Source organism: Manacus candei, unplaced genomic scaffold (genome assembly GCF_025592945.1).
Source record: "Manacus candei isolate 608988 ecotype Guabito, Panama unplaced genomic scaffold, ASM2559294v1 h1tg000048l, whole genome shotgun sequence".
NCBI lineage: Eukaryota > Metazoa > Chordata > Aves > Passeriformes > Pipridae > Manacus > Manacus candei.
Genome location: NW_026138096.1, coordinates 4723161 through 4739460, shown reverse-complemented (window position 1 = coordinate 4739460; position 16300 = coordinate 4723161). Strand labels below are relative to the sequence as shown.

The 16300-nt window shown below is 38.0% G+C and overlaps 1 protein-coding gene across 1 annotated transcript in view; it reads right to left on the bottom strand.

Moving 5' to 3' along the window:
- The window catches only part of SORCS2 (sortilin related VPS10 domain containing receptor 2), a 552065-nt gene that overhangs the window by 51244 nt on the left and 484521 nt on the right, over positions 1–16300 (bottom strand). The window contains exons 13-14 of the mRNA XM_051798400.1: positions 9249–9340; positions 7707–7814 (exon numbers count right to left, since the gene is read on the bottom strand). Coding sequence (XP_051654360.1) covers positions 7707–7814; positions 9249–9340 — 200 coding nt within the window. The remainder of the gene's footprint in view (positions 1–7706; positions 7815–9248; positions 9341–16300) is intronic.

Here is a 16300-nt window from a genome sequence, read left to right as displayed (position 1 = left end):
TTTCACTATAGACTCACTGCTTTAATCTCCCAAGAGCTGCATTGGCTTTTTCTCTCTTCTATATGACTTTGTCATCCACTGTGATGTTCAGAGGATGCTGTCAAGCAGAGTGTCTGCACAGTCCTGTATTGCCCTGTTGACACACCCTGCTGACTTGACATGCCAGTTAGGGGTGGATCAAGACCTTTAGATTTTTTTGGGAAAGTCTTCAAATGTATACAGCTACTGACAATAAAACCTAAGATTTGAAACAGGGTCAACTGAGGATCCCACATACAGGTGATATGGGCAATCTCAATGGCTCTATCTTTGATAAAATGTCTAAATTCCTCTGGGTAGCACCTAAGCAAAGATATCCAAGCATGTACCTAAAATTCTTTATGGATCTAAACCTCAATATCTAACAGTGAGTACGTGAACAAGCTGGGAAAGGAAACCACACTCTCAAGAGATGCTAGTTAATTATTTTAGCAACTCTTTCTGTCTCCTATACTTTTAAATGGAAGCAGACACAGAGTTTTGCTAAAAACCAGTATTTATATCTTGTTCTCCATATGAGGCTTCTTTTTCTCCACTAAATCATATTAGCAGGAAACACAATTATCAGTGAACTTACTGTATTGTTAAAATATTTTTTAAACTGTCAGACCTCCATGATAATTTTTAAAACACAATTGCAATTTCAGATTAAATACTCCATCTACCTTAGAGTTCACTAGATATCAGAAGTCATTTACATTAAAACAGCAGCAACTTTCTCAGTTGTCTCCTGCGTAAAAGGATTAGCGTGTTAGAAGTCTCTTGTCAATTTATGGTGAGCTCAAAGAGCTGAGTCCTTTGCTTCACTTAGACCTTTACTACAAATGATAATATCACCGAAAAAGCAAATAAATGTGACAACCTTCTTTTCGTTCTGCCTGTTGTAGTTAATATTATTATAGTGCCTTTGAACATACAGTAAGACACAGGCCAAAATCTGTTGAGAAATTACCTAGATGAGGGAGCAAAATGATGAAGTTGTGGCATGGAAGGATGTACATTAGTGGAGCCACTGCCAACAGGTAGTGTTCTCCTTAACTCACAGAAGTAACACTATTAATGAAAGATTTTCCAAGGAGATATGGGTTGGTAGAGCAGGTTAGCCATGACTATGTACTACAATGGTATTTAAAGTACTATTTTCCAAAAAAAAAAAAAAAGAAAACGACAGGTTAATCTTTATAGCCACACTTTCCTTCCAACAGTTGTCTTTGCTTCCTTTACATCATTGTAAAATCAACAAAAACCTAAATAAGTCAAAGAGTTCGTACTAGTAAAATGGATGAAAGTAATGTAAGATTCAAGCTGCAGTCTGTTATACATCAAGATTATAATTCAGCATATTTTTCTAATTCCCCAAAAGAACATAACAGAGGTCATGTTTCAGTGGCCTTCCTAAATTGCAGCTACAGAAATGATGAATGCTTCCATGTGCAAAAGTAGACACCTGCCCACATAAAGCAATTGCACATAAAAAGTACTTGTGTACACAACAGATCATGTGCAACTATACTGAGACATTTATGATTTAAATGCCTTAAACTACAAACACATGCATATATTTAATGCACTAAAGAGAAGAGTAGGGTTATTTGGTTGGGCTGTAGTTTTTGGTTTGTTCTTTTGTTTTCTATTTTTTTGGCTGACAAAATGAAAAATGAGGGGAGGAAACAATTTAGTTGAAATTGAACCAAAATATGGGTTTTTTTCATTGCTTCCTGCTCCCAAAAACTAGTAATTGCCATTCATTCTTTAATGCCAAAACATCTTGGTTTCAGATCATTTGGGAAAAAAGAACGGAAATGAATGCTTAGGTTCTGAGAAGTGTTAGGGAGGAGTAGGATGAGGGTGTTCCCACTTTATCCAGAAGTTTTGGATTCCATAATCTTTATGAATTGCCTCCAAAATTTTTTTCCAATGTATTTGGTAAGTTCCTGTTCAAGAACAACCTTTTAACATAAAAGCTGTTTGGAAGAAATTGCAGATTTAATGCCTAGCCTGATGCTTTATGCAGAAGTAAATACAAAGTACACAGTGAACAAAATTGATTAAAGAGAAACATATGACACTGCAGAGGATAGCTTTGCATCATTCAACTCCCTGCTGTCATCTCACTTAAAGATCAAATTAATCTGAGATACTTACAAAATTTTATAATTAATTCTTTAGATACTACTTTTTTCCCCTACTCCCATATTTAAAAATCAGGTCTCTTTTGTCACAACTGGAAATTCTTCATTCAGATGTCACCTAGTAGAGCTAGAGTTAATAGCCTATAGTCACCTAAATTGTGGCTCCTTCATTTTGAGAGCAAATTATAGCAAAATAGAATTCAAATCCCCAGCCAAAATGAAGTAAAATGCTTAAAAAAAAGTATTTGTTGGATAAGTTTCTAATATCTATTTATTTGAAATAGAAAGTAAAATGGAAGCGAAGTTAGAGCACCAAAGCTTCAGGCACTCAGCAACAGGGGCTCAAAATGACACAAAGATTCTATTCGGAATGAAAAAGTCACCTGTCACCTGTTTCCTGTCCTTCTCCCCTTAAATAAGGACAAGTTGATAACATTCTTACAGAACATGGATTCCTAAACTTTCAGATCCTCTTATCCAAATATATTACCAGGTCTGCCCTAAAAATGTTCTAAATATGGGCTTTAGAGTGACACTGAAAGCATCATGCTTTTGAGTACATTATGAAGCTTCAAGGAAAGAAATTAAAAAAACCAAAACTTCACCCACTGAACTTCTTTTGAGCAGAGAGAGAGTCAGGTCTTGGCTCCAAGGCAGTGACATTACAATGCACTTCCTCTGCTAACATCTTTGTCTACAGAGATGACAGCAAAAGCATTAGATTGCTACTAAACAGGCACCTGTACACCTGTATCAGCTGATACCTAGATTATAGTGGAGTAGAGGAACAAGTTTATTTTTTGAATGCTTTTTTCACCACGTTTTCTCCATCTGTTGACAGACATACATTCTTTCTCATGCAGAAAGCAGAATAACTGAGTAAGAGATTAACTAGCTGCAAAAATAATCTAGAATTTGCCTTTGCAAATCAGTTATTCTCTCTTATGAGGCTTTATCTACCATCTATCCACCTTTTACAAGTGCTGTAGTATGAGAAAGTTAGTAGTGAAGCATTCACAATACAGAGAAGCATCTCCACCTAGTAAGATTCTCAAAGACAACAGGAGTGTGCTGCCATGAGTGGTACAATAAGCCCCACAAACTACATGTAATGTTGACTGTTATTTATGTTATTAAAGGTGAGGTTGACATTCCTAGCAAAATCAACAGCTGCAAAAATCCAGATGGCTCTCCCTAATATCTAACACCTGTTAATATCCACCTGGTTTTGAGTAATTTGACTATCTTCTTGTTTCCATTATCACCTATGAACCCAAAAGGAATGCAACAATGAACTTGCAAGACAGAAAAATGTGCATGCAGGGGTTCTTCAGTTCAGAGATGTCATAAAGTTCCCAGCAGCATCCTAAGTTGCTACTCTATGACACAATAGAAAAAAATATCCCTCTGGAAAAAATACAATTACCCATGAGGAAGATTTTGATTCTACCTGACATAAAGAAAAGCAGTCCTTTTATGTAACCTCTTATTGGCCTTTTAAAAGGGGCCATGGACTGCGGAACCATGGTTATTGTGCCTACTGGGTTTACACTGCAATCTAAATAACCTGGTTTGGGAAACACTCTCAGAAGCTGAAATGTGATTTAGAAGCATTTTTAACAGGCTTGAAACTTTTATTATATTAACTAATTCCTCTGAAGAGGAACATCAATATTTCAGACACACAAAAATTCTTCCTTTTGCACTGCTAGGTAGTTACTCGATCCAGTGTTATTAAGTCATTTTTCCCAAATATAAGATATTGTTAAGTATAAAACTGGGTTGCAGTACCTTTCATTCTTACAGAATTTAGCACAAAATAAAACCTACTAGACCATGCAATATTTTGATGAAAATATATCAATCAGTTGAGAAAATTTCTTAACGAAGACTATTTATTCATTTAAGTAAAAATAAATAGCAGATTTGAGCTCTTCATTTAGAAGGTGATTTTCCCACAGATGAAGTTTCCTAAACTTTATGAATACTTTATTACTTATCCTTCCTAAAACTCCTAACTAGGTCTCTTTAGAATTTGTTTTTTATACAGAATGAGTTTCCTAAAGTTTTTGAATACTTTACCACTTAAAACTCCTAAAAATCTTGACTAGGTCTTTTGCAGAGCACAATGGAATAAAATATATTTTCCTTGGCATTTGTGTGTACATATTTTGAATACCGCAGGGGATTTGGATGAATGATTTAGATTAATGTTGACTGGCGGATGACAACTCAGTTTTATGAAAACTTTTGACAAGTTAACATTTGGTTTTCTTCTCTGTTTTGGAGAAAACACAAAACTTTCCAAAATGAAGACTTGAGGCAACCAGGTTTGCATTCTCCTGCCTCTTCAGTAAAGCTTACCAGACCACTTCATTTTAGAATGGAAAAGAGTGACCAGTGACATTCCTCAGGGGTCACTATTGGGACTGGTGCTGTTCAACATCTTTGCTGGTAACATGGGCAGTGGGATCGAGCGCACCCCCAGCAAGTTTTTCAGTGACACTAAACTGTGTGGTGAGAAGAGATGCCATCCAGAGGGACCTTGACAGGCTTGAGATGAGGGCCTGCGTAGAGTTTAAGTTCAACAAGGCTGGAGCACCTGTCCTATGATGATAGGCTGAAAGAGTTGGGGTTGTTCAGCCTGGAGAAGAGAAGGCTCCAGGGAGACCTTACAGTAGCTTCCAGTACCTGAAAGGGAGCTACAAGAGAGCTGGAGGGGGACTTTTCACAAGGGCATGTAGTGATAGAACAAGGTGGAATGGCCTTAAAATGAAGGAGGGTAAGCTGAGATTAGATCCTAGGAAGAAATTCTTCACTGGTAGCATGGTGAGATACTGGAACAGGTTGCCCAGAGAAGTTGTGGACACCCCATCCCTGGAAGTGTTGAAGGCCTGGTCAGAAGGGCTTTGAGCAACTTGTTCTAGTGAAAGGTGTCCCTGCTCATGGCAGGGGCATTGGGCATCTTGAAGGGCCCTTCCAACCCAAAGCGTTCTGTGACTCTATGATTCTGTGACTTTGGATAAGTTAAGGCAGAACTGGAATTCAAATGCAAGTCACTTCGAAGTCAGGTCAATATCCCAGACACCATGCTGGAGGATGAGAAATCTCTCTTACAGATAGTGTTACCAGGTCCCTTAATATCTTTCCCAGATAACCTTTTATGGAATTTTTTTTCTTTTAATACAAATTAAAAACCTTGAAGGAAATCCCTAAGTTGACTTCAGTGGAAATAGGACTTTACCCTACTGTAACAGTGATTTCCTATACAAGAAAAATATTCTTTGACTCCTTTGTGAGTTTATTCTAGAAGTTTTAAATAAAATACTGTCTGTTCCTCAATTTTCTTGCAGACTTTTACAGTTATTACCTTCCCAATTCAGAATTATGCTCTCTCTCCTAATCTATGCACATTTTGACATTGGACTCTTTATTCAAAGTCTTTATTCAAAAAACCTTCATACTAAAGGGAGAAAATCCAATTCCCATACTATTGAAAAATGTCAGACTAGGTCCTTAGTAATGGATTTGAGGATTCCTCAAGGTGAAAGACACTACTAATTTATTTCCATTACCAGACACAGGTTCATCTTACCACGTTCTACTCAGAAGAAATTTTTATCTAATAAAATGAAAAATGTGGCATAGTTGATTCTTGTTTTTTTCCAGGGAGTGTGTATTAGGGGATGACATTACTCAAAACCAGCAAATCACTGTAGATGAACTCAAGCACAACAACTTAGTGCAAGAATAAGTTTTCAGAGAAAATGAACTAAGCCAGACGGAACGACAAAACGTCTTGACATTAAGTCAGACTGAGCACCGCTGGGCTGACAACATCACCCTTAAGGTAAAGCTGCAATCAAAAGCAGCAGGAGAGACAAGGAAGCTGATACAACAGCATCAGCACAACACATACAGCAGGTTTATTCTTCTCATTATCTTCAGATTCTGGCAGGAAGGTTGAAAGTGTTTTCAGGGCCAGTCTGTGATATTGAATGTTTGATGTCCTCCATGTTCTGTAGAACTAGCTAAAAAGTAAGATCCTACAAGTCTGGCATTGAGATGCTGGAGTCATACTCTTGTTCTGCCTTTAGAAATATATGTCATATGATGCTTTTTTGTCAATCTGGGCTCGTGTACCAAAACTAGCTACAGTTTTATATGTTTCAGATTGATGATTTTAAAAAGGTATCGTGTCTTACAAGAGCTCTTTAGTCCATTCAGCCAGTATTTAAACACATCTTCACCAAATCACTGTTTTTAATGATAGTTAATAAGAAAAAAAACAATTCAGAGCATATAGTCATCACACATCATTTTATCTTCCAGTAAGTACAGTTTAGGATAAGCTTTTGATCCCTCTGTTTTTACTAAAGTCAATGGAAATAAATCCCTCATTCAGAGGTATAACTGTCTTCATGTGGCATGTATTATACCATAAATAAACCTGTGCTTGAGAGAAGGGGAAGATGGTGGGATAATACTGTTCTTCTCAGGCCATAAATGTATAATGGAAGATAAATGAGGCAGTGGAGAAAGAAAGAAACATCTAAGAGACCAAATTCACCTCTGTGCAGTACAGCATTATGAAGTCGGCACAATGCTTTTAAGTACATCAGGTAGGATTTCTGTTTTGCTGAGGATCCTTTACACAAGTCCACATTGGGCTATCAATTTATTTTTCCCTGGGGAAAATGCTACTGGTCAAAGGCAGCTCTATCTGTAACTCCTAGGAGAAAAAGCTTGTCATGAAGACACTGAGCTCCGTTATAAAGGATCGCACAAACTGCTGTGACAGCAGCACATACAACAACCTGCACATCTCTGAGTGCACTCCCCTTTCTGGGTGCAGCAAGCATGTGCCTTTCTCCCTAACTGGACAGGTGTTTCTTACTCTCAGACACTTCTAAAATATTAGCATTTATTGTGGAGACAGAGCAAAACCTTCAGCTCAGATCCAGATGTCCCTGGCCCTTTGGAAAGAGACAGATAAACAGGGGCCTGAGTTGCAGAATTTGGCTATTTTTAACTCTATTCACAGCATCTGCCTCAGTCACCGCACAGAATAAAAACAGGCATTTGTTAGCACAGTGCTTGGTTACACAAAGTACTGCAATGCTAGTTACTAGGACAACAATATAGTTGCTTACACTGTGAAGACAATAGATATTTAACATTTTTGATGTCTGACTAAAAATCCATAGGGAAAAAAAATGGAGAAAATAGGGGGGTTTTTTTCCCTACATTTTTCAGATTTGTATTGCAGTTTTATTATTCCACTTTCCCTGGTGGTATCTTTGCAAGATTTCTTATGAACATAATTCTTTTTACAATCTGAAATACTACACTCAGATAATTTCTAAGTCAGGTTACATACCAGGGCAGTTTGGACATCAGTGTAAGAGCCTGTGTGACTGCAAGAAGCAAAAGCGACTGACTCAAGGACTATCTCAAACATGCACAACTGAAAATATGCTCAAGTGCATAAGCAGAGGGAGAGCCCTGAGAGCAGAGATGAAACCAAAACCTTACGTCATGACCAGTGTCTCATCTCCAGGTTCACTAAGTAATCCATCTACAAAGACTGAAGTGCTGGTAAAATTATGTGTGCTCCAAGTCTGGCCTTCATCTATGCTGAACCTGTAAAAAAGCAGAAATGGTTTTCATTTCCAACTATTACTATACAAAGCAGAATTCACTTAATAAAAAACCCCCAACTCACTACTAAAGCCTAGGATTTTTGATCTCAAAAATACAATATGCCTAGACAGTGTATCATAGTAATGTGATCTTTTTTTCAGCATCATATCCAGTTGTTCACATCTTTATGAGAAGATGTATGATAAATTTGCCACAACAATAAAAATTCTCAGGGAGATAAAAAGAGCTCTGTCAACAAACTATCTTCCTACCTTGTGGCTTCAAAAGCAAGTTAATTTACACTTCATTCTTTCTAATAGCCTCTGACTAGAGACCTGTTAAGCAGAGGTCAGTGAAACAGGAGAGGCAGAAGAGCCCAGCTGCTAAAACATGTGGGAAATGCAGTAACTGCAGGCACCGAGATGATGATGGCCCTTCACAGCTGCTACCAGTCACTTAAAAATTTGCAGAAGACGCTGATGAATCCACAGAACATATTTCAGAGATTCTGTGCAGCCAAAATTTAGGAATCAAAGTCTCTTTTCTTCTGTACATTTCCTCCAGGTCTTTTGGATAGTAGGTTAGTGATGACTCATTCTAGCTAACCCGGTACACAGCTAGTTCCTATTACTGTATGCAATTCTGCAAAAATGAAGCTAGTCACAAGTGATAAAGATCTCTTACAGTTTTTTATGCTGAAAATCATAGTTCTGCATGCCATTGCATAAGGTTACCATATTTTGCTGCACCATCATGCAGTCTAAAACTTGATATTTTATAACAAAATTCTTTGCAGCAAACCTTTCCTTCTCAGACAAAGAAGCTGAGAAGGCCACTCGCTGCATTATCACTGTATGACAGGATCTATGCACACTACAAACTGTGTTTCTGGCAGACCATATTACACGGCACATAAGCACACATAACTTTGCCTGTTGGCTCGCAAAGTCTACATTATATTGCTCTTGCCAGAGAGACTCAGGGCTATTCTCCAATTTCACTGTGGCCCTGGGAGAGGATAGAGATCTATTACAGTACCAATGAACTATCCTGACTGCATGCATAAGCCACATAAGCATCATAGGTTGAGCATAATTGACATGCACTGCTGGTGTCAACCAGTAGAAGATAAAAATCAATGGTGAACATGGCTTGTACTGTAGAGTTCCAGAATAGCCTTTGAAGCAAAAAAACCCAACACTGATGCAAGGGAATTTTATTATGATTAATGCATTATGCCATGCTATCTTCAGCGCCATGAAATAATCTTTAAGAAAACATCCAACTGCATTTTATTGACTTAATGAATGTTAAATTAAGTTGACTCCACCTGTGTTTCATACATGATCATGTTAAAATGCTTATCTTTAACTCTGAACTTTGCCTGAGGTCTTGAATACACAATAGCTCTACTCTAATTGACTGTAGGATTACTTGAGTATTTTCAGAGGGATAGAGGTGTCTTTGATAGCCACAATAACTCCACCATGGTCCAAGTACAAGATATGGTGCTCTTCTTCAAAGACCTACAAGTCAGACAAAAAAAGGCCAGCTAAGCAAATGTACAAAACAGCTGAAATAAAATGTACAAGCAAACAAGCATTAATAGACTTTTACATTTTACAATGTCCACACTTCAAACTGAAAAGGACATAAAAGTCAGGTTAACTCCTGTATTTGTTCCAGCTGTAAAAGAAAAGGAAGTTAAGTAGGTGAATCACAAAATGTTCAGGTTCAAATCACAGTTAGATTAAACTGCCTAAATGATTTTAGCCCAAGATGATATTTCTCACAGTGTGCATTCTCCATTCCTTCCTATTATACATCACCAAGTGACCTATCACCTTACTTTGGTATTTGCCATATTCTGTGTACCTTGCAGAATAAAATGCTTTGTAGTTTAATTCTAAGAAAAATAGGAAAAGTATTGCTGCCCCTGACTTTCTCACGTTACCCAGAAACTACAGAACTTGAAATAATTGGTACAAGCATGTTTTCTGCATTTCCAGTGTCAGTGATTTATTTAAGTTCAAACACGTGATCTCCCATGGAGGCCACTCTGAGTTTTGAACCAAAATACATGTAATACTGATTTAATGGTATAAGTTACTAAAAATTTCCTAAATTATTTAAATTCCTTTTCTAGAAGCCATCAGCAGTACTAAAATAAATCCACAGGTAGATATGTTCCCTTTCTTACATCTGAAATCTGTTTTAAGACATGGTTTGCTTGTGTTATTAACATGTGAAAGTTCATTTAACACAAGAGCAAGTGGTAAGGTGAGAGTTATCACACACACTAGACAAACACGCGGTCCAAGCAAAGGTAAAACCCATAAAGGTTAGCTTTACTTTGCTATGTGAATGAAAAAATATTGACAATACAAATGCTTTTTTTTCTTTTCTTTTTTGGCAAAAGTGAGCGCTACATTTAGAGAATTTATCAGCAAGACTGAACCAGAGATGCAGTGGAAATATCCTAAAGCATACTCACAATTACTTCAAAAAATAGCAAGCATTTAATTTGGGTTGAGAATTCAGTCTTCCTCTCATCTAGTAAGAACATATTTTATGGGAATCCTAGGGTTTCAAGTGTCTGATCAGTTCTTCAATGTTGCAAATTTACAGGCAAAACCCTGATACGAGGCATTTATAGTCCTATCTACTTATTCTACACAGCTGCATATTTTAGAAGAGATTTCAGTAAAGGACAGACATTAATTTTAGATGCACTTCAAAAGGATGAGATCAGTTGGAGTCAGAAAAGGAAGCAGAGTTTTGATCCTCCTCTAAACTTTGTTTGAACTTCTGCTCAAATCAAAATGCAACAGTTTATGCTGGGACATGAAGTCTCCCAAAGCTTCAGCATCATAATGAGGATAAAGGAAGCTGGTCTCTGTACCAGTTTATCCAAATAAGGTTTTCCCAGAGAAGCAGCATGGCAGTGCCCCACGTATCATTTTAGTATCCTGCTTTAGCACAGCAGACACATTCACACATATCAATGTCATCATTATATCATGCTTTTCTTGCACACACTTCAAACATTTTATAACGAAACTGTATGAAATTCCTTATGAAAGCAACCCTTCATCTTCAGTACATTGAAAAGAATTAACAATTTCATGCATAAAAGTAAATATTTATCTCTACTTTCTGGAAATGAAAACAAGACAAACAGTTTGCAAAGGATTCAGGCAAAGGTGGTCCCAGTGTCAGAGCTGAAGTTCAAAACTGAGAACATACCTGTTCACAGCAAACCACAAATTTTGATATTTGTCACTCCACTAACTAAAGCCAGGCAACAAATGTGTTGTGATCCTTACTAATAGACAGCCACGAAGGAACAAGATTTTTATGACTTATTTATGTAATTTTTTAAGCACGTTATATGCCTTATAATCATAATATCAACTTCTATTCTCTTCCCCTGTCCGCTCTGCTCTAAAGGTTTCTTTTTCTGTGTCTGTCCCAGCAACTTCAGCAGCTATTTCAGGTCAGAATATCTGTTGGGCGCAATTATTAAAACCCCATGAAATCAGTGAAAACACATTGAAATGATCCGATTTTACTCTGCAATGCAGAAGTTTCAAAAATAACCAAAAATTCCCAAAGTCACTTGCTTCTCTCATCAAGTGTCATACATTTCTAGATTCGAAGCTGGAAATGGAAGTTTCCTACACAGAATGAGCCAGTTGGACCTTCCTAGAGTTAAAAGGCTGGAATTTTAGCCTGTTTTGTTGTGCTTAAAGTTGTAACCGTCCACTTCCTGAGATGTCTGCAGGAAAACAAGTATTCTCGCTTAAACAAAGGTTTTCCAAGTTGCTTTGATGCAAAAGAATTTAACACAGAGAAATAATATTCCAATAAAAAAAGCACTAGATTAAAGTTCCAGAGATCTAGATTCCGTTCCTAAACATACAACAGGCTTTCTGTTTATTAGCTTAACCAAGCATTTTGCTGCTACAAGAGCTACTTTGGCAGTGGATCAAATATGAAAGGTTTTTGCTGTTCTTTTCCTTTTATTTATGCCATTTCTTTTGAAAGCCAGACCTTTCTCTTACTCTGTCCTATTTCAAATACAGTGTTGTAACAGACGCTGTTGAAATAGCAACAGCAACCACAACTGTGAACAGAAATTAGCATTTTAAAGAAATAAGCCCACTTCTATATATATACAAGGTCATCCTTAGCATTTAACAGAGTATCCTAATATTTCATGTTCATTTACACATTTTGTGATACTATTTTGCTGGTAGAAAAGAAGGGAAGCCTTTCAAATAAACTTATCTGTTCCATGAGTTCACCATAGCCTATGCCTTCATGGTCCACTTGGCACTTATTTTTATAGTTGGGCTCAATGATCTTAAGGGTCTTTTCCAACTTAAACAATTCCATGACTACGATTCTGATTCTAAGCCCACATAGTTCATGATAGTGTCAAGGTGAGATTCCCTTCTCCTACAGACCAGTTCACTGTTGCTGCATGGATGTCTAACCTGCTTATCAATCAGCTCCCAAACTACTGCTATTTGCAGTGCAATGTTGTACAGTACACAGCTACAAATTTCAGTTTTTCTTTAAAAAAAAGTGATGGTTTCAAGATATTCCAACAAGCAGCTCAGGCACCATGCAATAGAAAGGCAGAAGAACAACTAGAGCCAACCCAAGTGATATTGTGGTTACTTATAATCACAGTCCTTGTTTTTACTTTTTGCATGAGCTGGCAGAGTCAGGACACGGGAACAACCACAAAACCACAGATGAAATGCAAAGAGTAAATTTATTCTCATTACCTGGCCAACCAGGGGCTGAAGCAGCACCTGGGCAGAGACACACAAGTGGGAATGCAGGAACTGAAGAGCTCAGTCCATGCAAAAAGATCACCCACCCTGCTGTTTTCACATGTATTTCAGGGATTTGCTCAGCCACAATTTACCACTCTGCTTGATCTTTCAGGGGATCTCAAGCATGTGTGACAGTGTTCCTCTAAGTCTCTCACAGACCTATGTTATCTAAACATAGATGGTCTACTTGGCCAGCACATAAGGCCAAACAACAATATATGTGGGTTTTGACACACGAGCTGCACATCACCTGACTGCGTTTATAATCCTCCTCACCAAACTTCCATTATTTCCCCAAACATTTCCATTTATCCCCAGTATTTACTTAATTTCACAGAACTCCCATTTAGGGATTTATTTCTATCTATAAACACTGGCCGTGTTTATACGTAACCCTTCCTGAACTCTTCAATGACCACACCATACGCAATCTATGGAAATATGGGTTCAGGTGAAATCATGGAATCATAGAATCATTAAGACCTCTAAGATCATTGAGTCTAACCATAAACCCTGAACACTTTGAAGTCCACTATTAAACCATGTTCCTAAGTGCCATATCCACATGTCATTTGAACACTTCCAAGGATGGTGACTCAGCCACTTCCCTAGGCAGCTTGTTCCAAGGAAATTTTTCCTTATATCCGATCTAAACCTCTCTTGGTGCAAGGTGAGGCTGTTTCCTCTTGTCCTATTGCTTATTACCTGGGAGGTGAGACCAATCCCCACCTTTCTACAACCTCCTTTCAGGTAATTGTAGAGAGTAAGAAGGACCCCCATGAGCCTTAAAACCATTTAAGTATATACAGCTGGCTAAGAAATTATGGAAAGAAAATGATCAGCAGATTGTTGTTAAAGTGAGAATGTATTACAAACTCAGGGAGTGGCTCCAGTTAAGAATCACAAACTGGATTTGCATCAACAATGTGATGCTAGTGCAAGGAATAGAAAACTTCTGAAATGGGGTGCCAGTCATGTCAAAACATCAAGGGCAATCATTTTATTCTGTTTAGTACTGATAAAATTTGTAATTTTGCATTCAGTTTTACCATGCTTCAGGAGAGGCATGTCATATTAGACAGTCCAATAAATGAGGAACAAAAAGGAAAAAAAAAACCACTTCAAAAATTTGATTCACTAGGAAAATCAGTGGATTTGAGTTTGCTATTTCCAAAGGGAAAATCCCTACAGTCTGGGTAGACCTGATAATCACCTTTCAACATCTAAAAAAGTTATTCAAAGGTGACAGGAAACCACTCCTCTCTAAAGATAAGAAGAAATCACCCTGCAGAATTTGTGAAAGTGTAAGAACAAGAGCAAAAGGAACAGTCAGCCTATGTAAAATATTCAGAAAAATCTATGAAGAATGGTGAAACACCATGTAGCCTGAATCTCTTACAGTGAAGGATTAACGAACAGTTCTTGCAGAGATGTTCCTAGTACATTTGATGTTGTCTCAGAGCACATGGTTGAATTACATGATCTTTGACCTTCCCCATAGTTCTATATTCCTATGAACCAATACTGCTATTATTTCAAGAATGTTTTTAATTAATTTCTTGAACTGCCTTTTCTTCTAAGTCTCATGTTAACTTTTCTGTGTTGCTCTGCTTCTATACCCACAGACTGCTCCCCTTCTAGTCTGTGAACAGCCCTGCAACGTTTTGTGAGCACATGACAAAGGTGCCAGGCACTCACTAATGAAAACCACAAGGTCTCCAAGTCAGAAACTTAAACTCAGATGAAGAGTTGTGTCAAAGCATGGGATTTGTTCTGCATTCACCAGCTCACAAGACCTGCAGTTTACTGAATTATTTAAATTCCCATATCACCTGACTGAAGCCTTCTCTCTCATTGTATGAACACCAACAGAGAAAGGAAATGTACTGCCGTCATCTGGAAGAACTGTTTGGTCGCGAGCAGTGAGGCCATAAAATACATGCAATAATCTACTATTTAATTCTGATTGCAAATCTTAGGATTGAGCAAGCTCTTTCAAAGGCTTTGAAGTAGTTTTAATTAAAATAAATGGTGTTTTCCATTTTGATTGTCACAATGAGGGATCAGTTTATGGTTGGTTTTACAGCATGAATAGGCACCTTAGGGTCAAGTTGCAACACACATCATTTACCTGAGTGTCTTACAAATAAAAAGCAGTAAAATACGGATTTGATCCCCTTCACTCTTTTCTTCCTATTTTTAACCCCAGAAAAACTATAAAACTTTGGCAAATGCTGACAATAAATTATGAGAGAGACCTCTATGAAGTATTGAAAAACACAGTACCCATTGTAAATCCTGGAAGACTTTTGCATTTAAACACCTATTTATCATATTCTAGGTTTCAAGAAGGGATTTGGCATAAAATTTTATCTTTCAAACATCAAAAGACATTCTCATGACAAAAATAACATATTTCTCTTTAAAAGTTCTTTTAAAAACACAGTATATTTGGCATCCTACAATAGCAATATAAGAAACTGTCTGTATTTTCCTCTTTTAACCCTAAATTCCTCAAGCTCAGTAACACTACTGAGAACATTTTCACATTTAATTGTTCTCAGAAAATAATTAAATTTGATTACAGCTAAACACTAAACCACTATTTTAACTGAACTGAAATTATTTTTTTACATGCTTTAGTCCTTTGAGGGTAGTTTTTTTTCTCTCCTGGATTCACATTATAAGTAGAATCCACATCATATTGTGCATTATTGCCATATATATATATATAGAAAGAAAGTATCCCTGTGAATAGGCATTGCTGAGTGTATTGGGTTTGCATGGCTTCTCTGAGAAGCTGCCTGAAGCTTCCCTATGTCCAAACAGAGCCAACACCAGCCAGCTCCAGGATGGACTTGTCACCAACCAAGGTCAAGCCAGTCAGACAGCAGTAGTACCTCAGGGATCATGTAATTAAGAAGGTGGGGGGAAACTTGCACAACAGCAACTGCAGCAGGAGAGAAGAGTAGAGAATATGTAAGTAAAACAGCCCTCAAGATACCATGTCAGTGCAGGAGGGGAGGAGGTGCTCCAGCTGCCAGAGCAGAGGTTCCCCTAAAGCACATGGTGCAGGCCATGCTCAGGTAGCTCTGCCCCTGCAGCCCATGAAGGTCCATGGTGGGGCAGAGATCCACCTGCAGCCCATAGAGCAGGAGGATGCTTGAAGGAGGCTGTGACCCCGTGGGAAGCCCGAGTTGGAGCAGGTTTGTTGGTAAGACTTGTGACCCCACGAGGGATCCACGCTGGAGCAGCCTGTTCCTGACAGACTGCACCCCGTGGAAGGGATCCATGCTGGAGCAGTTCATGAAGAACTACAACCCATGGGAAGGACTCACATTGGAGAAGTTCATAAAGAACTATTTCCTGTGGGATGGACCCCACACTGGAGCAGGGGAAGAGAGTGAGGAGTCTTCCTCATGAGGAGGAATGCACGGTAGAGAAAACATGTGGTGAACTGACCGCAGACCCTGTTTCCCATCCCCCTGTGCTGCTGGGGGGAGGAGGCAGAGAATCTGTGAATAAAGCCGAGCTGGGAAGAAGGGAGGGGTGGGGGAAAGGTATTCTAAAATTTGGGTTTATTTCTCACTATCCTACTCTTGTTATTTATTGGCAATTAAATTAATCTTTCCCGAGTTG